Source organism: Toxotes jaculatrix, chromosome 15 (genome assembly GCF_017976425.1).
Source record: "Toxotes jaculatrix isolate fToxJac2 chromosome 15, fToxJac2.pri, whole genome shotgun sequence".
Classification (NCBI taxonomy): domain Eukaryota; kingdom Metazoa; phylum Chordata; class Actinopteri; family Toxotidae; genus Toxotes; species Toxotes jaculatrix.
The window spans coordinates 24683069-24708795 of NC_054408.1; the positions used below are offsets into that span (position 1 = coordinate 24683069).

At 40.3% G+C, this 25727-nt stretch overlaps 1 protein-coding gene across 1 annotated transcript; it reads right to left on the minus strand.

The window, feature by feature from the left end:
- Positions 1-289: 289 nt before the first annotated feature.
- gypc (glycophorin C (Gerbich blood group)) lies at positions 290-24983 on the minus strand. Its single transcript, XM_041056949.1, has 5 exons — positions 24772-24983; positions 23352-23524; positions 11271-11307; positions 10148-10152; positions 290-1190 (listed from the first exon to the last, which is right to left on the minus strand). Exons 2-5 carry the CDS (start codon positions 23422-23424, stop codon positions 994-996), a joined length of 312 nt encoding a protein of 103 aa, XP_040912883.1. The 5' UTR covers positions 23425-23524; positions 24772-24983; the 3' UTR covers positions 290-993.
- Between the last annotated feature and the right edge of the window lie 744 nt (positions 24984-25727).

Here is a 25727-nt window from a genome sequence, read left to right on the forward strand (position 1 = left end):
CTGAATTGTGAAGCTCATAATATGAGTCCTAAAAATGAATCATTCATCATTTTTCTGATGTTAAATACTGATAATTGAATGAGCACAGCTGATGAAGGTTTATAGGTAAATGCGCTGATTTAGTTGTACATGTCCTTTAACCCTTTTTCACTAATGACAAAAATAACAGTTGTACTATATGTGTGATGTATTGTTTTGAGAGAGAAAATGTGAACCTGTCCTTTAACTTATAGACATGAGGTTGACCTCCATCTGAACATCACACTGTCACAAAGAAATGAACCACATCTGTCAAAAACTTTTTTTTATATTGTTCAGAACATACTGCTTTATGTGCACATACTGAACATTCATGCAGTTCATCACTTACTTTTTCAGTTTTCAACCAAACATGCAAACACTCATAAGATCTGACTGTCTGACTACATGTTTCACAAAGTTTTAACTTGAATAAAACTAAGAAAAGTAAATGCAGCTCTCCTCAACAGTCAAGCACAGAATGATAACACAGATGTCTGTTTGTGAGTCGGCTCGTTTCAGAGTCCAGGGATAATATTTTGCTTCAGCTCTGATCAAAAAGCTTTTGTCCCATAAATGCAATTTCATATCATGTGACACTATATTGTGATATTTCAATGGAAAACAGTTTGGAGACCCTTGGTGGGAGGAGGGCACCTTGTTCAATCTGGAAGTACAGAAAACATTTCACAGGGACATGGATGGGTTACAGCATCTTTTAATGTGATGCTTTTTATATAAAAATGCCAAAGATAAGTGACTTTTTTTTTGATCATTATTACATTAAAATTTTTTCTTCCCATAGAACAGGGGTGCCCAAACTGTTCCACAAAGGGTCGTGTGGCTGCAGATTTTTGTTCCAACCAAGCAGCAGCACACCAGCCTTGACTCATTTAATCAACTGATCTCAGTCTTCAGACAGCTGATTGGTCAAACTGTGTGTCTCTTGACACAGCAGCAGGGGTTTGCACACGCTCAGATGAAGTACTCCTTCTTGCTGGTGTCCATCGCTTCCCTTAGGGTGGGGTCATCTCGCAGCATCACATCCACCGTGTCTGCAAACTCAGTGCCCGTGGCCTCATTGGTGTCGTACGATCCCTTGTGTCTCAACATGTAGCGAGTAACAACCACAGCCAGACCAATCAGCACCAGGACGACGGCGGTGATCACAGCTGAGAAAATGGAAACGTTAGTTTCTCCTTGTTCCTTTGTGTTTTGCATTGCTTAAATGTATTTATTCAGTTCTGTAAAACTCTGGACCAGATTAGTGTTACTGATTTGTCTGACTCATGACAACATGAATCTGGGTAGCATCCAGCACATCCAGTTACGCTGGCCCCTAAATCAGAAACATTAAGGGAAATCCAGTCCAAATCCAGAACTGCAACAAATATAAAACACTTACAAACAGATGCAGAGAAAAATAAAAAGATTGCTGTTGATTAACCTTTGCTCCGGTAAACCACGGTTTTAGATGGAGACGCTGAGGGACTGGGAACAGATGGTACCGATGGATTTATTAGTGAACAGAAATTTTTAATTGATGTGTGATATTTCATAAGTCTGTATGAACTGTTTTCAGTTTGTCAGTATCCAAAACAACTGTTGCTAAGCAGCAGAAACTGAAGAGTAATTAATCAAAATGACCAGTTCAGTGTACTTGCTGTGTGTAATTGTGGTTTGACAGTGACAACAGCAGACAGTGACAATAGCCTGAACAGATACCTGCTGCCTTCAGATATGACTCACTCAGTACTCTGTCTCACTGGCAGTCAAACAGAAAACCTTTTTGTCTGAATGATCACGTCACCTGGTTGAAAAACAGAAACTAGCACTACAGAGATGAACAAAACATTAACAAAGGGGGCTGTAATTTTAGGGACTAAAATCCTATGGAACAAAAGCACTACAAGCATGCACTAATTTTTGGATTTGCTTGGACACCCTCTGCACCCCCATTCCCATCAGGGTGCACTGTGAGTCACCAAGATAGTATCATGCAGCAGCATGAAAATAGAGCCTTAACTGTCAATAACATTTTTTTCCCTCCTGAAATGGTCTGTTTATGGATCGTTTAGGAAAAATCATTTGGTCACAGTACATCAAGTACAGAATTGAAATGCAGTCACCAGAGCCCAGTTGAACTGGGTTCCCATTAGCTAGTCCCTAATGGAAGCTGTGAGTCCAAACTCCTGAGGACTATCTTGCTTGCATCAGCGGCTCAGCTCTGCTCTGGTAAACAGACTATTTTGGAGGAAAAAAAAAATCACACATCCTCTTTTTCTTTTTCATATATATATATATATATATATATATATACTGTATACTGTATACTGTATACTGTGCTGTACTAATTTACCTGTACATGCAAGAGCCCCAAAGTCCACAAAGTCAGTGCTGTGGTTAAATTGTCCAATAAAACATGTATCTGTTCTGTATTCAGCTTTACCTCCTGACAAACTGTCCGCAGCTAATATCACATGAAGGGTGACTGATAAGTTCGAGCCCACAAACTAAGGTTGTCCCTAATGGAAGAGATCTAGGCATAAAGCAGGTGGAGTGGCACCCTCGAACAGTGAGACAAGGAGCGCAACGCTGGGGAGATGAAATAGTTCTTTGTTTTGTTTTAAGTACATTTTCAGTGACTACTGGATGAATAAATAATAAATAATTACTAAATAATAACATTCTTTCTTGATTCTTTCTTCCTCTATAGTGGTCGTGTTCCAGACCCTTGGAAAGAGGCTGACCACCAAGTCAGTCAGTAGACCCTGTCTACCAACCTGAACTATCCTCAGACCCTAAAGGTTCCTAATTCTTTGTGGGGTCGCTCCTGTACAAAAGCATAAACTCATGCAAGACTTAAATTATGAATAAATCCACATTATCATACATGCTAGAACAATATATCAAGTAATGCAGTAACTGTTTTTCAGTCATCTTCATTGTGATGTGTTCCTCACAGTATCCTGCAGCTAAATGGACAGACCCAAAAAAACTGGCCATTCACAGCACATAGCAGGGGAATTCTGTTGAAATCCAAACACTGTAGTTGTCATTAACTCAGCATTAGCTGCTCATGACTACAATGTGTTGCAGTGTTGCTCCTCAGCTAAAGTGGTGACTTGGTCCTTCTGACGAATGCAGAGCCATTAAGGATGGTGTAATTCTAAAATGACTTGTAAAAGTACTTGTAACAGTACTTGGTTCATGTCCTATAACATGTGAACTTTAGGTCCCTGTACATCTGAAATAACAGGTAAAACCTTACAAAAAATCCCATATAGGTCTATAATGACAAACAAAAACAAAAAGGTTTCACATACAGCCTGGTAATGCTGCAAGAGTTGGAAAAATATAAACAAGTGTAACTAAACAGATACATGACATATACCAACTGTTTGCTCACAAAAGCCACTGCAAGCTACAGCAAAGCCTTTTTAGGTTATCCTGTCTTTTAAAACAGATCTGGGTTAGTGACTGTGAGTTCTACATTTGGGGCCTGATCCACAGTAGTTCTGCAACCTACCCTCAGTCTTGCATAAGCTTCAGCTTTGCTGATGTGTTCCTCTTATCTTTTACCAACACCATGTTGTAGCAGCTGATGGAAAAGGATCAAGTGTGACACACTGTGAACATAGAGTGTGGGGTGCCTCAAGGCAGTTGTCTTGGGCCTCTCCTTTATTTCATATACATATACAATATTTCATGTGTGCTTATCCAATCAAATTACATTTTTTTGCAGATGATACAAGTGTATATGCACCTCATTATTTGTGACCATATATAGACATTACTGCAAAAAGACCTAGACAGGATTAAAGGATGGGCTGATATTAATAATCTGGTACTGAACATGAAGAACAACACCAAATAATGCTTGTGGGTTCTGTGAGAAAAAGGTAAGCACATATCTGTAGGTCATGGCAAATGGTGCAAGTAGATGAACACAGACTGTTAGATGTCCAATCTGATAGTTGCCTGTCTAGGACAACACATACTGTATAGCTTATCTATGTAAGAAGCCAATTAGGACTGCTGACATGGAATAAGGCAGTCTTGGCTTGTAACTGATAAATGGATGTTTTCTTATCATTCTGTCAAGCTGTGGAACAGTTTACCTGCAAAAAAAACTCCTAATTGTGGAGAATTTTTATCAAGTCTAGGTATTTGTATTTGTATTTACAAGTCTATCATTGTGTAGTTTTTTTTTTTTTTAAGTCAATGGCTTCACAGAATTTGCAAAGCTAATCTGAACTGAAGATTTTTTACATATGGCATATGGGTGTGGATGTATCATAACAATAAGGCTGAATGATTACGCATTAACATGATGCATTATTATCCTTATAGGCTGTGTTGTGTATGTTATACCATCAATGTGTGTGCATAAGTTGAATGTATGCATTTTGTTTGATTTGTATAAAAAATTTGTATAAAAAAACAGACACCTGTTGAGTCTCATTTAAGCCAGAACTCTACGCTCGCTGTATTTTGAAGGGTTCGCTGTATTGTGAACAATCCCAAACCAGTCATTTAGGGAGTGGAAATGGACTACAGTCTGACAGTGAGCCTGTGTCAGTGCTGAAATACAACACACTGCCCTCGAGCAGAAGCATATATGTGCTGCAGAATGGAACAAAACATATACATCCGAGTTCCATCTTGTCAGATATTATTTTGGTCAGACACAGAAACCTTCGCTGCATTTTCCTTACACTGCCTTTTCACAGTCACTTTTGAGAAAATCACAAAACATACGAAGTTATATTTAAACAACAGGAAAGTATTACACTGTCGCCGCTCTGAATCTGGTGACGACAGCTTCCTGCTTTAGGTGGACAGTGGTCAATATGCCTCACAACAGATTTATTTATACACTCCCCTTTAAAAATGTGCAACACTTGCAAGTGTGAAGTCTTTGACACCTCAGGGGAGCCCAACATGTTTCTAGCTTCTCAGTGGATCTCAGTGTTTAGTGTGGTCAAATAAGTTCAGTTTGGACCTACTGCCCAAAGAGAGACTGACCAACTGGCAGTTTGTGAATGACTCAATGCATACCTCTCAGTTTCTTGCTCATTTTCTTGAACTTCTTCCCTGCTCCCTGTTTCCCTGAGTCCAGCTCATAATAACACAAGTCAGAAGATGAAGAATCAGTTTCACCTGACTCCTCTTTCCTCTTTCCAGGTGCCTGCGGGGCCCAGTCAGGCATAGCCAAATTAAATTACATGGAGTCAGCACCATGTGGGCCCACCCCGCAGTCGGGGTCCGGTAGTAGGCAAGGGCGGTGACATGGGGCATGTCCATTCCTGGCATCATAGACTGGTCCTGGGGTTGTGGAATGTCACCTCTCTGACTGGGAAGGAGTCAGTGTTGGGAGAGAAGAGGACAATTTAAAAACAACACTTCTTAACATCATGTCACCTAAAACTGTTTATGTTTTTATATGTCACATTTTTAATTCTTTATAGGTTATAAAATTTAACTGCAGAAAAAGTCTGTAAGTGAAGTTAAGTCTGGAACTGCAAGCAAAAGTGCAAAAACAGCTGTGTATGAATTCAAATCACACGACATTCATAAGCTTATAGCTCATTAATTTGAAAGCAATTTTGGCTAAATAAAAGGAACAAATGTTGAATGTTATCAAATCAGAGAATCCTCAAATTGGCCTACTCCATAGACAACACATGGGGCACTGACTGTGTGAACCATTGTTGTGTATTCCATTGATATATACATATATTAGATGTCATAAGTGACAAATGAAATGGTGCAATGCAGAAATTATACAGCTGAAATTACTTTCAGCCAATGCGAGAAGAAACTGTGGTCATCTTCATGCCTTATTTCCCAAATGATGCCAAGAGGTGGTGTCAGATCTGCTAATGTGCTAGTGGAATGAATTACAGAATTATGGAATTATTCGGTTATAAAATAATCTGCCTTCATGAAACCATGAACCATTTATTTCTGTTTATATATTCAGGTAACATCCATACATTTTGTACCTCTTTCCAAGTGCCTTAGAGTTTACTCTGGCCCATAGTAACACATAAAGCTGTTGTGCAGCTGTGTATGTGTGTGTGTGTGTATGTGTGATGACCAGCTTGGCCCAGTGAAATGGAGCCTATAGCTGTAGCGTCCCTCTCCAGGCAGCTGTTTCAGCAGTCTGTCAGCTGTGCAAAACATCAGTCCCTTAAGGTCTGACACCACCTAAAACAGACCAGTAATACAATTAACTCTAATAACTTGTGATTATATAAAACCATACTAAGCACGAGAGATGCAGATATATTTTATCCTACAGAAATGTCTGATGCAGTCAGAGAAGATTTACAAAGCACAGCACAGACCCTCTGAGCTCCTTCATGCAGCCTTTCTCCTTGGGAGTAGTAGCTAAGACCTGTCCCCATCTGGGGACAGGTCTTAGCACATGAATTAAATCATGTGCTTTAATTCATGCACATGAATTGCACATGAATTAAATCAACATTTTTTTTAAAAAAATCAACACTATTTCGTAATGAACATCATCTTCAGTGACTGCTTTTTAGTTATCACCTCTAGCATAGCAGCTGTAAGATCCTGCACCATGGGCCACCACTGGAATACAGAGAAGAGTTTAAATTACACATAGGAAATGCAATATATTCAATCAATGACAAGGACTTCAATGGTGCATAGCTATTCTACTTGTAATCTAGTGTAGCAGTGTGTAGTGTGCTTAAAAATCATGTCCCCAGCTGCTTTATAATACAGGATACTTGGTTCATTTGAGGATCAGCAGGATCAGGTAGCCTTGCATTAGCATGTGAATGCTAGCCCGTTCACTAGCATTGCTAAGCAGCTAACATTAACAGTAAGAAATGATAGATAAAAATCAATCAATTTACATATAACTACAGACCTATGATGATGTCCAATAGCCTTTCATTAACTTGCCTACACTTTTTAATGAGTTAGTGTTACCGGTTCCCAATTCAGTTACTGACTAACAAACTAGCAAATAACTAAGTCCAACCCTTTTCTGATTGAGCTAATAACTACCTGCTATGATCAAAAACAAAATCAATTTATGTCTAACTCAGTTTGACCACACTATGTGACTTACCTAAGTGAACTTTTTACAAAATCCGGGTGCTGGCATCACACCTCCGTCTACGTCCTTCTTTCCGGTTAACAGAGATAAAAATTTGTACGCTCATTTTCCCAGTTCTGGTCCACATCAGTTCAGAGTCAGGTGCTACTGGACTTTTGGCATTAGCTTTTACTACCAGATATGGGCCTCATAAGTCATGCCTAAAGTGGCCCAAGCTTGGGTATCCAGTACTCAGCTGCACGTCTTACTACAGCCATCAGCTCAGGTTTTGCCTGGATGAAATCTGGATAAAGTTAGGCTAGCACTTTCTAGCAGCAAATACAGCCACAATATAGTTAATTTGGTTTACTGCATTAGGCAAACTGTAAAGCCAGAGAGATAAAAATACTAGATCATGTTAAAAAAAAATGCCAGCAGTAATTATAGAGATTGGATTAATATTATAATTTTTTTAAGTAATCATGCCCATTTGAATAAATAAATAAATTATTTCAGTTTGACTTAGTTACAAATTAGTTGCAAATATCACTGAAGGAATGCAATTTTACTTATCAATAAGGTACTACCTCACATGCAAATGTTCTAACATGTCTGCTGTTACAACCTTAGTTGGTGGAAGCTAGGGGTTTCATGTCTGTAACACAAGCAACCAAAGTAAGTGAACAGAGTCAGTATAGGTATACTGTTTGTTTATTTGAAAACATAAATCAAAATGGAACAAAATGGAAAAGGTGGGGGAGATGTGGACCAGTGGTTGTGCCAAACAAAACAAAAAAAGTTACAATAAAACCAGGCCTAGATTACTGGCTACCTGAGAAAACAAAGGAAACAAAAGGCCTGGCTGAGCAAGCTTAAAAGATAAAGAAAACAAAATACAGAGGGGTGGCACCAACCACACACACACACACACACACAGGCCATCCAGGCATGTAACATCTGCATAGACCAGAAGAGAATTCATCTGGGGGAAAAAAAAAAGAAAAATCAGGTCTGCAATAACAGATGTCTTAAAATGCATGTTGGCCGCAGAGACTGTAACCCAGTAGGGCTGTCAACAATGCAAAACAGTCAATGCTGTGGTCTAGTGCCTAGATTGCGTTAGACTGTGAAGTCACTTTCTTTGCTCAGCATGCAACTCAATCATTCACAGAAAAAAATATCTTCCGTGACAGAGAAGCTATGATTGATTTTTTTGATTGATGTTTTTTTAAACATATTCCACACTTTGGTTCAAAGGAGGAGATTGTTTTGGTGACTATCAGTATGTTGTCACCTCCTTCTGCTTTTTTATATCCCAACAAGAAGGTGACATGAGGTAAAGCTGTACAGATACTAGTCAAATACTAATTATTACATTTTTGTTTTCTGGTCTATATTACATGTGTCTGCATGCTGTGTGCTGGCCAGCAGCCACCAGCTGCAAGATGCTATCACAACAGACTTGAGGAGGAAATAGCTGTGTGCAGACATGGAAACTTGCTGCAAGGCTTAACTCAATAAGCTGGTGAAATACTTGCCTACCCTGATATGATGGAATAAGGACCAGGCTGGAACAGGAATTGCAAATACAACTTTCTTTTGTATGGACACTTTTTCAGGTACTCATAACCATGGCCAAATCATAACTAATTAATACAAAACAATAGAATGTTGTATAAATTAGTATTTTTAGGACACAACGCTGCAAACATGACTAGCTAAAAATCATACATTTGAGATATCATAGCCTTAAAACGGTGATATGGCTAATGCATAATCAGTTTACTACTTGCACATTTAGCAGATATTAGGCAATATTAGCATTGATTTGGCTACACGTTGTTCTTTGATTGGTTATAGTGACTCCTCCATAGGTTCTGGTTTCTCTCTATAATATTGGAAGGTTTTGACTGTATAAAGTGCCTTGAGATGAGTTAAGTTTTGGTGCAATAGAAATAAAATTAAATTGCTGAGTTGCTAAGCTGATAAAGATCAGTACTATAGCTTACCAAATTAGTGTTGCTAGCCTCAGGACTTCTTTTTCTTCCTTAAACCATAAGTTAGCAAACAACGTAAGTATAACTTAAATATGTAAAAGGTTTCTGCACCATAACTAATGCTACCAGATTTTTAGAAAGCTGGCAAATGATGCTATGATACATGAGAAGAAACTAGTTTTTACAGCCTACTAGAAGGCAGAGCCTTAAAAAAAGCTAACGTTAGCCAGGCAGCTAACTTAGCTAGTTAGTACTTGCTAGCTGCCTGCTGGCTATGAATTTTACAAAAAACAAACAAAACAAAACAAAATAAACCAACAAACAAAAAAAAAAACAGACTTAGCCAACTTAATGCATACATCACCACATATTTTGGGCAGAGCCATGTGAGACAGAAGAGTGAGTGTCCATTCACAAAGTGGGTGCCCTCTTCCTTAGAGAAAAATATTGCATCCCCAAAAACGTGGGCAGTAGTTGCACTGGAAGCTTAGAAAATACAGAGAAAGTGGCTCACCAAATCCTGAAACATGAAATTTTTAATTGAGGAAGTAAAACATTGTCTTTAATGGAGGGAAAGCTGACCAAGAGGAGGACAAACAAGTTAACTGAATGGCTACAAAAATAAAATGCAGAAGATGAAGTTAAAGAAGAAAGGGAGCTAAATGAGAACAGTGAGCTCATGAGACTTGGGGCCCTATTGTGTTATACTCTGTGGAACTGCAGAAAATGTGAAGAAACATTCCAAATTTCTTTGTCCTATTTAAGTCTCCAACAATTATGCGTTGTCCACCAGGACACATGCCAGTTTTATTAATTTAACAATGATTATTAAACCACCTCCACTTGTGTTAAAGTGAACAAGCAGGTACACACATCTACTTTGGTGCTTTCAGAGGAGTGCATTTGTTTCTCCAACTAAAGTGACTAAAACAACATGTAACCCAGGTGTGCTGCAGGTACACTGCACCATGCCACCGACCCGGTCTGAGACACAGGGCTCTGGCGGTTACAAATCGATGTGATCCAGGGCACAATGACACACCCACTACTGTGCCTCCCCTCCAAAGTAACAAGCCCAGGCAAGGAGAGACCACCACACCTCATTAAAATGTGACTGTGCTGGTGACTGGCCACACTTGGAACATGGCACCAGTATGAAAATAGGACCCTTAGAGTCACATTATAGGATTAATAGGATACTGATGGTGAATTTAAGTGTTGGATGTTAACAAGGTCTTTTGTTTTTACAGTATGGTGATGGGTGTGAATATCCACCACCTGGCACAGGTGGGTTTTTGGAATCTTTGGACTGAAAGAAATGCATCAAAGGCCTATTCTGAGGCTGGGCAAGAAGCAGTCCTACCACCATCGGATTCCACTGGTGAGGAAGAACATGCTAGGTGGTTTGTTGACCCTGCTGGTGGAGCTCACACTCAGCAGTTATATGGTGATATATCTGGTGCTTGAGGAAAAACAGAAATGAAAAGCTTCTTAAAGAGCATACCGCAGTTATAGAATGAACTTACTGCTTTGGAAACAAGTATATTAAAATGATCTCTTGGTTGTTTAATGAAGGACATTTGGGTCCAGTTACCCTGTTAGCTCATATATCAGAAGTCAGACATGAGTGTGTCAATTTCAACAGTTCAAGTTCATGTGCCATGTGCTGTGACTGGACCATGTTTGGGTCAGTCCATTCACCCCTCAGGCTAGAATTAATTGATATAATGCTGGAGATTGTATTCATGCATGAGATAGCATGGATTCTTGTATATTCCCCTAATAATTCATGCATGAGTTCATGCTTTTTTCATGCATGAATTCAGGATAACTGATGAACATTGCCGTTGCAGTTTTACCCACAATGGACAGTAAAGATCAAATGGATAAAGTCATGAGTAACTGATGCTTAGCTGATTATGATTTCATGATGTGCTCTGTGCTGTAATGGGCTGGATTTGGTTCTATGGTCCAAATGTTATAGAACATCATCATCATCATGCTTATTAAATCACAATTCATGATGATGTTCCCCCCATGCTTTAACTCCTGATTATTCCTGATGATTCATGAAATATTCATGCATGACTTTAATGCATAAGTCATGCATGAATTCATGATGATCTGATGATATCCTAATGTAAAGTGTTACCAAATAAGATGTGGATATAACAGGGAGAATGGTGTCAAAATAGCCTTCATCCATCTTGTAATCTGCGGCAAAGGAAAGCGAGGAGATGTTAGCTGAACAATCAGACAGAAAAAAAAACATTACAGACCAAAGAACTGGAGACTTTTATTTCTAAGCTTATTCCAGAATTCCCCAAATCTCTGAATCATGAAAAAACAGTGTCTTAAATGATGGATTTCTCGTGATCATGATTTTACTGTCAGTGTATTTAGATGTTTTCTGCTGGGGAAGGATTTTATTTTATTTCAAACTTTGACTCAGAATTTGATTCCCACCCTGCATAATCATCTTGTGATTTAAGTGATTTCAGTCTAAACATTGACCCCTAATTATTGACCCCCAAAAAAGATTCATCTAAAACTTTACACTTACAAGAATGCTTGTGGTAAGTCACCATTTTATTATTGTGAGTTATAAAGTCAAAATTATGTGAAATTAAACAAAATTACAATATAAAGAAACAATTATAAAATTACAATATAAAGAAACTTTTAAGACAAAAAAATCCAATCAGTTTTGACTTATTTGTCAAAGTTGTGACTTACAAAGTCAATATTATGAAATAAAAAGTCGAAGTTATTAGATTAATGTTCAAGATTTAGTTAAAATGAAAAAAATTGTAAGATACAAATTCAAATTTTGACATATAACAGTGATAACTGATACCATTTATTTATCTTTGTCAGGTCAATCAAGGTTTTTTTTTCTCTTTTTGTTAATGTCAAAAATGAATGCCAGTATTTTCTTCCTAACGTTTGAGATACACAGAGCGATGTGAGCAAAGTAGCTTTCTTTCATCTCTGCCAGAGTTTGTCATTCTCTATCAGTCAGACACAGAAATTCTCAACAACAGAACATTTGCGACTGTCTGATAAAATCTAAGATACGGGTGGTGATTCAAATGTGTGGATCCAGATGACTGTTATTGTAACAGCTGTGACTGTTTCGTCAGACTGTTTGAACAGGCAGCTTTCTCCCTGTTGTGCACAGGCAGCTCCCTGGTCTCCGTCACCGGGGGACAAAACACTCGTTACAGAAAGTGATTAAAGGTAATCATGAATTATTGCTCAGGCAACATCTGCCCACCTTCACTCGACTTTCTACTGAAGGACAGAGTGTGTGTGTGCGTGTGTGTTATCCAATAAGCCCAGCAGTGTACAGCGCACAGCATTAATGTTGAGACTGATGTGTGAAATTAACAGACAGGCTCATTAATACTTAATCACCTCAAACAATGAGGAGTTTGCCCACTCATTATATTCTCAGGGCGCCGCATTGTTTACAATGAGGACGAGCGCAATTAAAGCAGAATTACAGAACTAGATCATGTGGGACACAGAAAGAGAGGGAGTTTGGAAAATCTAAATTACTGACTGCACACTGTAAAAACCTGTCTGTTCTGACAAGTCGTTCTGCTCTCTGCTAAAAAAAAAAAAACATGAAAACATGAAAAAAAACTTCAAAAAACAACAACTGTTGACTAAAGTGATTTACAAAGACATGAAATTATGAGCCCAGGACCCAGGACATGTCCTCAGCAAGGAGGAAAAATGGCTGGTACTATGTGGTGCTCGTGCTCAGAATAAAATCAGAATCAATCTGTGATGAAAAACACTCGGACGGCAGCAGCTGTGGTTGTTGTTTCTCTGACTCCTGTAGATGAAAAGGGCGCGAGCCTCAGTGACAGAGGGAAAATCATGTTTGAACTAGAGCTGAGACAATAAGTCAGAAGTCATTTTGTCTAATTGGTCAAGCGTTTGTAGCTTCTCCACTGTGAAGAGCTGCAGTTTTCTTGTATTTCAAATTATTAGAAACCAAAAGTTTTTAGTTTTTCAACTTTTGTTCAGACAAAGCAAGCAATTATACAATGTCAGCTCAGGCTCAGCGAACTTGTGACATTTATCCCTATTTTCTGATACCTTACAGACTAAACAACTGATTCATTAATTGAGAAAATCCATAGACATTTAGCTTTCTGATGATTCTGTTGTGTTATCATCAATATTTTTTCAGGAGAAGTTTCCAGCAGCGAGGCAGCACAAGCAGAAAACAAAATCTAAAAAAAAAAAAAAAAGTACACAGTCTGCAGAATACTGGAACAAATTAAAGCCGTATTTGTAATATTGGATAGAATAAGAAATTTGATTTACTGTTTCACAAGTACAAAACTTTATCTTGTGATTTTGAAATATGGTTCTTTGATTCATACAGAAGTATCACAGTGTAGTTGGCAGATTTTCATGAAAAGTCCTGATTCAGTCATAAATTGAATAGCCTTCTGCTTTCCGTACGAAATAAATGGAGAGCAGAAAACAAAGTCACATTTTTCCAATAAAGAAAAAAAGCCAGGGTGCTCTATCTTCCACAAAGAAGTCTCCTTGTTAGTCTCATTAGCAACATCCACAGGCCTCTGCAGGACAAAGATAGGACATCTGCTCTGCCTGTGGCCGCTAAGCTTCTTCAGAGGGCAGATTTCTGTTCCAGTTAATGTAACCTGGAGGGATCAGGGAGCAGGCGGGGCCAAGGAGCGTCAGAGCAGCCACATCATGGACTCTCCACACATACTTCACAGAGACACTGACAGAATACCTTGTCCCCGGGGGAGCATCACACATGGCTTTCATCACATTCCCAGAAGTGGTGTTAATGTCATCCAAAGCCAAAGGAGAAGAAGCTGCTGAGCGTCTCCGAGCAGAAAGTGAAAGCCAAATGAATTTCACCCTTACAATGCTGTGATTGGCTGACACCAAGCTGGATATTCTCAGCAAATAAATACATGCAGATACAGAGCTGCAATTTAACTCGTGACTGAATCATTAAACAGTGAGAGGGGAATCAAAACCACACAGAAACGATCACCAACAATAGAAACAAGACTTATCAGTGTGTGCAGACAGACAGACTTTGAGCTCTTGGGGAATTTCCCGAGTGTTTGTGTCGCTGCAGTTGGGTGATTTCTGCCAAACATTCAGCGGGCACTTTGTGCCATTAATGGCCATCATGTTTTTTATCAGTCAGACTCTGTGGAGATGTTTGTTCTTTGCTCTAATGCTGTGGGCTGAAGGGCCCCTGATGCTGTCGGTTCCACGCTGAATCAGTTTAATGGAAAAGATTCAGAGTGTTCTCAAAGGAGCACAAACAACTTTGGTGAATAATTGGATGCTTTTGCGATTTCAAACTTCTGCTGGTAACGACTTATCCCCCGTCTCCATCTTTTAAGAGAGGTGTTTGAGTCTAACTCAGGGTGAAAATATCAAATAATTGTGGGGCCTCCAACCTCCACCACAAGCACGTCCACCATTGCTCTACTTTATCTCACCCTCAGTGTTCACTTCACCCAAATTACACCCAAACTGCAGACAGCTTTGGTTTTTATTTGTCCAGGTTTTGAGAATCTGTCTCTGATTTCTGTAGAAACCATATTTTACAGGTTGCTCAGTGTGTAGAAAGGAGCTGGTCTGTAGTTGATCGTTTAATTACTCTCTATGCAATCTAACACAATACCCCTCAGCTATTTTCACCTTAAGGAAGGTCGTAATGTTCAATTTTTCAAATTGATTTAGAAAGTTGTTAACTCATTTTGCGCTGCTGTTGAACTTCAGCTCAACTTTACATCTCTGCTCTTACCACCTCCTCTGTCCTGAAGGATCATTCCACTTCAGCATTAGCGAGGGAGGAGATAAAGGTTTCTGTTTTGGAGGTGTTGTCTTTTTCAGATCTGGAAAAAGAAGGAGTTGAGGTCGTTGGGGAGGGACGCTGGGCTGCTGCCTTCCACCTGGATGGTCTTGTGAGTGGTGTGTGTATTATTTACAGCAGCCATGTTCTTAATCCCCTGCCAAGATGAGCGTAGATTTCCTTCAGTGAATTTTTTCTCCACCTTAGTCTTATACGCTGTCTTGGCTTTTCTGATGGCAGCTTTGGATGTACCTGTGGCTTTTGCAGTTATTTGGTCATAAATAAAATACTTGCAAAGCTGCAGGAATTTAACTCGAATTCAAACACCTGAAAATCTGCATGTGTATATTGGACAAATAAAAAGTTTGACCTGATGATGGTGCCAGAAAAAACACTTCATCCATAGGAGAACATGAACGTCTGAATGAAAAGGATCACTGACAGAGTGGTTAAAAACAAGAAAGAGTGACGGGATGTTTGCTGGAATTTACAAATAAATTCAACTTAGGAAAGCATAAAATATTATGAAGAACTGGCAGAACTGAGGTGATTCTGCCGTCGGTGACTGAGGCCAATGTTCCAGTAAATCAAAACTGTTTTGAAAGAATATGAAACTCATATTGGAAAGTAATCTAGAGGGAGGGAGGGGAACTGAACTGCCCTTTTAATTTCACTGGATTGATTCAGTTCTTCATTGTGTTCATGTTGGCCAATTTCTGTTTGTAGCTGAGAGAAGGAAACCTTGTCAAATCTGAGGGGACAAGTTAACACAGACAGTCACATGATCAGACCGGTTCCAATTAAAGCTCCAGGTTAGAGTTACTGAGGAAAGAGAACAAAGGTAAGAGCCTGAATCATCACCCAAACCGTCTGTTGAACGCATCCAAGACAGTTCACAGACCCACGTCATGTTCCAGCTGTGACTTAGAGCGCATAGTAGTATCAGGCTTTTCACCAAAACCCAGTTTATCAGAAAAACATACTGCAATTTTTTGCCATGTGTTTATGCATCCGTCCATGCACACATGTACGAATGCATGCAAATGTCACCGATAAAGCTCAACTTTGACAAACCGCTAATATGACTGGATCAACTTTTAAGTTTTTTTTTCCCCCTAAGTTTATATTGGTGCCATCACTTTTCATTATTTCAACTTTGTTTTTAAGAAAACAAGTTGTATCCAGCAGTTGGAAGGCTGTAATACCCATGAGCCTCGGCTGTTGTGGCATTTTAAACGCCAGTCCAGTCACAGTGGGAACTCAAAATACTTACTTAACTTATCCAGCATCCAAAACTGAACTGATTTAAGCAGCAGAGTGTAAACTCGGTTTTTCTCAAACACATAATCTTCAGTTTCAGCTTCACCATCAGCTGCGAAACCTGAAGCTTGGTGCTGTTTCTTACTGAAAAACTTCTTGGCAGTTGTAAAATTCTTCGGTTTCTACGTCCACAGAGTCGAACCTTTAACATTTTATCAAAGCACCAGTTTCATGTCCATCTGAGCTTTGAACTGTCAGTCACCTAATACTGTGTGTGAAAAAATGAACCTGACTGTTGCTGCAGAAGCCTGAAAAAAATCCTTCCAACTCTCATTAGACTGGTAACAAAAAAAAAAAAAAACAGACCTAGATGATTCTGTGTTGGCACTGAATTTTTTCTACTGCCACATACAATTATGAATATTCAATATCAACATTAAATAAAAAAAATTTGAATACTCATCATGAAATAAAAGGTAACTTGTAAAATCTCTGATATGCATGTGTACCTGTCAGTGGTTTTTAATGGTCCACAGGTGGCAGTAATGCACCAAGAACTGCACCAATGCACCAAAAAAAAAAAGGCAGGAGAAAAGAACACTGCTCAAATAAACATAGATGTATATAATGCAGGATTTAAAAAAATACATTTAAAAAAAGCACCAAGCACAAAGATTAAGGATATAAAGAAAACTAAGAGTTCATGTGGAACTAAATCCTTAGACGTGTGCAAACAGAATAAACTGAGATGGCTCAAACTATCACATACAGAAATAGACAGGGGTGACTGTGCATCACACACAAACCCGCTCAGACTTAGCCTTTAACCATCAGGTCATGTTTTTATCCATGTGGGGATTATTATATGGATCAGCTGCAAACAGCAGGTTCTAACTATGAGCCACAGAGCAGAGAACAATGGCACACACAACAGAGTACTTAGAACCAAGCCTTCAAGGAGTAGTGTGTTCAGAGACAGAAAACAAAACCATTAATATATTATTATATCCAAAGCAGGGAGTCAAGGAGGTCAGGAAGGATGGATGACCATTCAAAGCATCTGACCTGAGACCGGAGTTCACATCCCGTTTCCTTTCAACACACATCAGAGGTTGGTTCTTGGTGGCAAAACTTAGCCAGACCTTTATTATAAAGGTTCTCAGTCCTCCAGATCACACTGGTCTTGCTTTAGATCCTTGAAGATATTTAACCTGTTATTCAAAAAGCTGACTGCTGAGTCTTGATATGCACCTTGAACTTCACACCTTGTCTCAGGCCTAAGATCAGTGGTTATTCATAGTAAACTCTTAATAATAGCTCACCACACCTCCTGTCATGTTGTATATTGTGAGCTGTGTGGCTCTGTAGCAAAATTTCCTTGGTCGCACAGCTAAAACTGCCCCACCTTATTATTTTTTTTTTTTTACATAACACTGAGCCAGAACAGCTCCAACCACAGCTCTGCAGCCTGTTCACAGTGTCACTAAGGACAGGAAACAATGTTGATAGCCTCCATTCTTAACATGATGGTGAGTGTCAGCCTGTGCTGAAACAAGGCAAGAGAGGATCTGACCTCCACTCCTCTGAAGCTGCCAGAGCTGATGACACAACAAGAGCAGACTGAGACACAAGCGAGGAGAGAGTTTTTAAATTATCCACTGTGTCTCTCTCTATCAGCACTGTGAGGAAGGACCGGGGCTGAGGAGGAGGAAAGAGCTGGACAGGTGCTGAAGGGAAGGAGAGGTCATGAGGTAGATGACTGAGTGAGTTATTCAGCCTGCAGGAGGGAGACTGAGGCCGAGAAATTCAGAGTGACAGGATGAAACAAAGGGTTGGAGGCAGAGGGTGAAGTAGGTAGAGTGGACAGGAATGAGATGGAGAAAACTGATAAGCAAAAAAAGGCACACACACACACACACACACACACACACACACACACACACACACACACACACACACACACACACACACACACACACACACACACACACACACACACACACACACACACACACCACCATCGCTCCCCCACCCTCCTCCTTCTTCAGTCCTGTGTTAGGCTCTCACTGAGCTGCCATCTCTCCACAGACAGCCCATCAGTCAGGGATTTTGGACTGCAAATGTCCAACCTATCTTTCTACTTTCCAGCACAGCATGCTCAGATGCACTGACATGACAATTTCAGGTTGAGCATCTGGCACATGTGGAGACATCGGTGAAACCACACGTGTGTCTCGTGTGTAATGGCAGGCTTGGCAGGAGGAAGGGCGGTGTGTAAACGCACCTAAATCCGCTCTAACTTTAAATATCCTTCAGGTGCAACATGTGCTTCCTCTGTCAAAAACAGCACGAACATGTCTGCACACCTGAGTTGCACACATGTACTGATGTGAAGCAGACACTCTTGTGCAGACACAGCCTTGTGGGACAGGGGCATGGAGTGGGTGGCGGTGGGGAGGGTGGGGGTGCGCCTACTTCCTTCGTCCTTGCCTTAGAGGCTTCATAGATGTATGTCTGATGAGGAATTACAATGTTTAAACCATATTTACACTTTTTCTGCTGAATTTTCTGACTCTCACATTTTCCCCAACACATCACACCCAGCTATATGTGGGCACTGCAGGCTTTCACATGGTTCTGTATGATGATGGGATTATGTGTAAGAGGACTTAAAACGATTAGAAATCTTGTTTTTGACTGAGAGCCCGAGGCAGCTGCACACGGTCCACAGCCATTCAGATGTCTGGCGTTGCCCTGGCAACAGCTACAGTCCTCATTAGCCGTGCCCCAGTCACACAGATCAGGACAGTTTCAATACTGTTCTGAATCAAACATGAATGATAGAGCCATTTGCACAGCCGTAACTCCAGCACTAACCCATTTTTCATGTTTTAGTCCATTTACTACAAACTATTTGTGCATTTTATAACACAGAAGCGCAGATTGCAAGGATTTTTTCAGTCTTACAGACATCCATGGAGTTTGCCAAATTTGGCATTATGACATTTACATTTACAGGACTCTGAGAGCATGACAAAAAACAACTCTTGCACTTTGGGGAAAACTCCAAACACTGTGCGGTGACCACCATCCACTGCTCTTCACCTGGTCAGTACCATCCCCACAGTGGAGCATGGTGGTGGCAGCATCATGCCAGTGGGTGCTTCTCAGCTCCAGGGGTGGGGAGACTGGTCAGAGGGATTGAATGCAGCATGACAATGACCTGAAACATAAAGCCTGGAACCACTGGAGTGTCTTCACCTGAGTGACCCAGCCAAAGGCCCAGACTTAAACCCCAGAGAAGATCTGTGGAAAGAGCTGAAGATGGCAGTTCACAGAGCCCAAATCCAGCTGTATTTTTTGAAGCCTGAACTGTGCAAAGTAATATTGTTTCAGTGTTAACTGAAGTCACTGAACAAAGAACAGTCAAATCTTCCGTTCACAGAAAACAGCCACTGAAGAGCGTAATGCCTGACTGAGGTCTGCTGAGTCTCAGCAGAGCAGGTTGTCCATTAATCACATGGGTTGTCTGATCCCTTCATGCCACTGGTGTGCGATCGTGAGTGTGACTGGATGAATGAGAGGCAAATTCTAAAGCTCTTTGGAAGCTTGATAGATGTATTCACTGTTTTAACCAGCGGTTACACCGAGCCGTTGTGCATGCCGTTAAGGGTGAGCCACGTGCCAAAGGGTTTTTCAACCGCTCCGGCTCCCTGCTTGAATGGCTGCATGAAATTCACTGGACAAGCCATTATGATGAGACAAGGTGTGTTGTCGTCTTCTCACTACCTGTCAGAGATCACAGAGCGTCAGAGATCTCAGAGGATGATGATGATGATGATGATGATGATGATGTGCACCGAGGCATCAGGCCTGTCAGCTCAAATTAAGAGGCATCACTTTTCTGAGAGACTGGCACATTTCTATAGCAGGTGCTTGGTGTCTTGAAACTCTCAGCCTGTGGATATGTGCACTGGTTGTGAGGTTGCTGTTGGGTAACTGGAGTCCTAAAAAGACATCCATAAAGACAACTGCTGGACAGAGCTTTGTCAGGCACCTGCTGGGGATGTTTCACATCCTCCAAAGAGAAGGAAAACACTGAGTACACACCCTGATCAAAGTGCTGTGCTCTCAGCTGTGGGTCATACACATTCTAATGATCTCAACATCACCCCTGTCAGTCTCAGGGAAAAAAAAAAAAAACCCTGCTCAGCATCCTTGACAAGGCCATTTCAGAAACGCAAAAGACTGAATGCAGACCTGATGACAGCCATATCCAGCCTTCTACAACCCTGGTAGATGGATGGAGCCCATCATAATACAGCAGATTAAAACCTGCCCTGTTTATACATTTCAAAAAATAAACATAAAATTTTCTGCTCTTGAAGCCTCCTCTCCATTCTACCTATTCAGTGCTCAAACCTATGAAAAGACTGATTATCATCCATTATAAAGCCCATCTGTTTTCTCTTTGCTGTGCTCACACAATACTCAGCACAAACACAGTGTTGAAGCCATTCAGCAAACACTTCTCCATAAGCAGCTGACTTTTTTTGTTGTAATATTCCACATAAGCCTCGTGTTATTTCACAGCTGGCTGTAACACACATTCATCTCTACTCCCAGTGTTCATGTTGTCTTCGTTTAAGTGAGTCCAGTCCTCCTCAGGGAAGCAGAAAACCCACGATGTGATTTGTCTGGCTTCTCAGTGACTGCCTTTCACAGCCAAGGCCAGGGATGGAGACTGACAGGAAGCACAGATACACAAAGGGAGCACCTGGAGAAGCAGGTGAAAACATGGCAAGGCAACTGCTTTTCACAGCTCAACACCTGACCTGGTAAGGCCCCAGCACTCAGCAGGAAACACTTCCTCTGGTCTGATGGCCAGATGCTCATCTCCAGCTCGGCCCAACTTTTCTCTCTATTTCGGCCAAACAAGGTCGGCTGTCATGTGCGTAGGTACTTGCTGTCCCCAGAGCTGCAGTGAAAGTCAGGCTATTGCTGTACCTTGATAACCCTACTACACTAAAGTCTGCACTCTATTTTCCAAACTCCGTCCCCCGGTGCAGCTGTGGGCAGTCACACCGGAGTCAGCGTTTATAAATGTCAAACACATTACAGACTTTTTCAGGCAAGGAGAAGAGAAAACTGTCCATGGCTGAATTGTATAGTTTTTCTAAGTTTAATGTATCAGCAGTAAAACTTTTTAGGATCTGTTGTGATGGTGAAATTGAAACTCTGACCTGATGGTGGTGCTGAAGTACAATCAGATTTAAGCTTGCCATTTTTTGAGGCTCGTATCTTGATAAAATCCAGATGTGATTGTGGTACACCTGTGGCGCACACTATGATCTCACATCATAAATTATCATAGATTATCATACATTAGACGTGTTACAGATGTTGACAAGAGGTTGACAGGTTGACAACAGCCAATCATATTTACTGCTTTCATCCTGTTTAAACACAGGACTCTTGTCGTCATGGCCCTGCAGCAGTTTGGGAATCCTGTGGACAGCTCCTCGTTGCCAAGAGACAAACAGAATTCAACATTTTGAAATATAAACATAACAGTTTGAATATCTTACAATCATCATGCTTCTGTGTTTTGTACTACACCATTTTATCTGTCATACAATGATCCATAATCATATATCGCAAAATACAGACACGTACATATTATGTACAGTGAAAGTAAATATAATATGAGGTCTCATTTTAATATGTTGTAGCAAATTCTAAAATGATTTTTAATGTATAATTCAGCCTAGGTTTCCATGTTTTACATGGAAAATGATTTCTGACATTCAGCCTAAGAAACAGTTGCCAGCTTCATCTTTTTATCAAGATGATCCTGCTCTGATCCATGAAGAAACCAATCAATTTCAAAGTCACACTCTTTTGTTTTTGGAAACATCACTATAAAATGTCATCATCTCAGTGATCACAGCGACATGTCTACCTGTACCATAATTAAAAAACATGGAGTTACATGGTGTTACTTGTTAAAAAGAAGGTTCATGAGACTATGTGAACTGTTATATAACTGTATATAACACACCTGTTGCTGTTCAGTAGAAAACCTAGAATAATTAATCAAAATGAGTAGAGCATAAAAGCTTCTGTGCTTATTTTGCAACTGTCTTCTGCTTGTTGCAAATTCAACCAGTGGTTCTGTCCTGCATAAATGTGGTTTGACAACACACAGCATTATTCCAGTTAGAAACTACAGGTGGAACAGTTAACCTTTGTCTTCAGATGGAGTTACCACTACCAGAGTGAAGGAAAGGTCTTCAGTATAGACAACCTACAAACTGTCATGGATTACAGAGCTGCAAGAATCACTCATTTATCTTTTTTTTTCTGTCTGGCTGGCTTCAATGCCATAACCCAACTATTTTGTCAGCTGTTAGAAAAAAGTAGAAAATAAAAGTGGAAAGATGAGCAATAAAACTGAATAAAGTAACCAAAATGCTATGGACCAAAAGTCTGCTGAGCAGCTGACCTGCTCTGAGTAGGACGGCGGTGAACCATACAAAGCTCTCCCATTCGTGGCACAAAGATTGCAGTTGCATGTCACTACACACACTCTTGCACCTGTTGCACCTTTCCTCCCACTGTTGGGGCACGGTGAGTAACCAATAAACCAAACCACCGTAACTATGGAAAGTTGTACACAACAGCGTTTTGCACTGTGCTCCAACATGAAAGTAGAGCTGTAGAATTTTTGTCACATTTTATTATTTTATTGAAACTCTGGCCATTTGCTCTGTTGGTTATGATAATGTACTCACCAAAGCCTGTGATAGTGCACAGTGCCAAGTGTTTTCCTGTGCCAAGTGTTTTCCTGTGCGATAAAGGATTATTACTGACCTATCAGATGTGATCACTTACAGTCTGACCTCATCATAAAGTTGGTTCTGATAATCTGCATAACCTTATCGGGTTTCTTTGTCGTATCAGACTTCTTTTAGTGGCCTTAGTGTTCCCAGATCTCAGATGTTAACTTGGTGAGTACAAAGCTAATATTACTGATAGAAATGATGGAGAAGGGCGACTGTTGTAATAAATCTAAATTATCCTTGTCATACCATGTTGGATGTTGTGACAATTAGGGTGAAGGAAGACTCACCAGTAAGCACAGGTGCAGTAATGGCTTCTGTTTGAGTCTGAAGAGAGGTTGGTGTAAATAAAGGGTCATCCATGACAGTACTGCGTTTGTGAGATTTAGGTATAGTGATGGGTGACAGGAGGTGAAGGGCAAAGATATTTCTTCACACTCTTGCACTGCTCTCGGCTTCTTTTCTGTGGGAAAGAGGAGAAATTTGTAGATTAATGTCCAAGCGTAACATGTCAACATGTCAACTGTCACATGTAACTAAAGCACTGTTTCCCCAACACTGACAAATATCAAGACGACAGAAATACAACTCCAGCTACTTGCTAATGTGTTAACTATGATGATGTTTCCATCAGTTTAACTTTTTCTTTTAACTTTATTCCTCTGTACCATCAGCGCTCCTCTGTTGTCCAAAAACTATTAAAAACACGTCAATAAGTCACACGGTCCAGCTGCTGTGAAGGACTTAATTCTTTAAAACCTTTAATTTAGTTACTCAAGCAGGAGGTGCATTTGTGGGGAACTATTTTCAACAGGATTAATCCACATTTGGTGCTCTAAGAATTTTGGGGGCAGCTGTATGTATGTATCTCGGATCTAGGATCTAGCTCTTTGGCTCTATGAAACTGAAAGTTGTTCAGTGATGGGTGTCACAGTTCTAACCTGTGCCATACACAGTAATGGTCAAACACACGTTAGCTTCATTTATTCCATCCTTTCAACACAATAAATCTGTAGATCTAGTTGTGTAGCTAGGCTCAGTTAGCATGGTGCGCTCCCACTGCACTGTGAAGCCCAAACTTGAGGCTAAGCATGTTAGCATACGTTAAACAAAGAAGACTCTTTAGCATGCTAACTAGATATCAAGTGGTATCAATTTTAGCACAATAAACATAGTGACATCATTCACATCTGTTAATGAATTAACCAGACTTGATTTGTCACACCCACACTCACTTTATTTATTAATACATTCAATTCAGAGTTGTTTATTTTGGCAACATGTGCTGGCCAACAGCTAATGGCCTAGCTTTTCTTTGGTTGATAGCAAAGTTTCCATATGTTCTTGTGTTTTCATAAGTGTATATTTTTTAGCCTGAATTGTACATTGCCAATCCTTACACTTAAACTGAAAGAGGTCTGAATGGTGTATTTGAATGGAGTTGTTGATGAAAGTGCTGTGTGTCTGTGGACCTGCTGTTTCAGCTTTACTCTGCCTTCAGCTTGTGTTCCCTCAGTGTGAACGGACCTGCTGCAGGAACATTTTCCTCTCACTCTGTCTAAGTGCTGCAGTGTGTTTATAAAAAGACTGTCAGCCTGACAACTGGCCACCTGCCAGCACGCCGATAATTACAACACATTCAGACACTCTGACTCTGCAAACGCTCAGCTGGTCGATAAGAATTTTCTCCGTTTTAAAACAAGAACTCACCGCTGGCTCTGCAGAGCTCTGCAGCAACAAGTCTCCATCGGGCGAGCTGGACTTCCTATCTGTTCAAAACAAACACACACTTAATGTGAACGCTGATCTCCACCGTCGAATAAACTCCAGCGTGCTCACTTCCTGCATGCTGCAGAACCAGTCAGAAGATCATGTGAATTCCTCCACACACTGACTGGTCTCTGCTCTTCCTTCACAGCTGCAGCTCCTCCCAGCGCCATGTAAATAACCCACAGCTGTCATGTGGGCTGGATTTCACCCTGGGTTAGAGGGAAGGGCCAGTCCCCCTGGCCTCAAGTCATTTGTCAGTGATCTTCAGCTCTCTGAACTCTGATACCGGCATGGGTCACACAGTAATTTCATTAGCAAAGTTGGAAACTGGAGGCCCATTACCACCAGCAACAAAAGAACCTGCATTAGGTGATTAAATAATACTAAAACCTATAAGAAAAGTGAGTTAAAAGTTAGATTAGAAAAGTTAATTAGACCTCATAATTTGCATTTAGTAAATCAAGCACCTCCAAGATGCTTCTCTGCTAGAACCATGTGGCTGGATATGCCCCGAAAACCTCCATACCCAACTGGTAGGAGGCCCCAGGGTCGACCCAGAACATGCTGGTGAAACTGCATATCTCATCTGGCCTCAGGGTCGCTGAGGACGAGCTGGGAAGTGAACAGACACACAAGGAACGTACTTTCAAAAGAGGAAACACTAAACAGAAACACAAAGAAGCACCAAACACACTAAGAAAGAGTCATTGATCATGACAGAACCTACTAAACATACAGTTTATATTCATTGATTCCCACACTTATTGTCCACAATTGTACCTAATTGCAGGTTGATATGTAAAAGGGGCCTGTCTAACTGCTGTTAAGAAAAGATAAGATAAGATAAGATAAGATAAGATAAGATAAGATAAGATAAGATAAGATAAGATAAGATA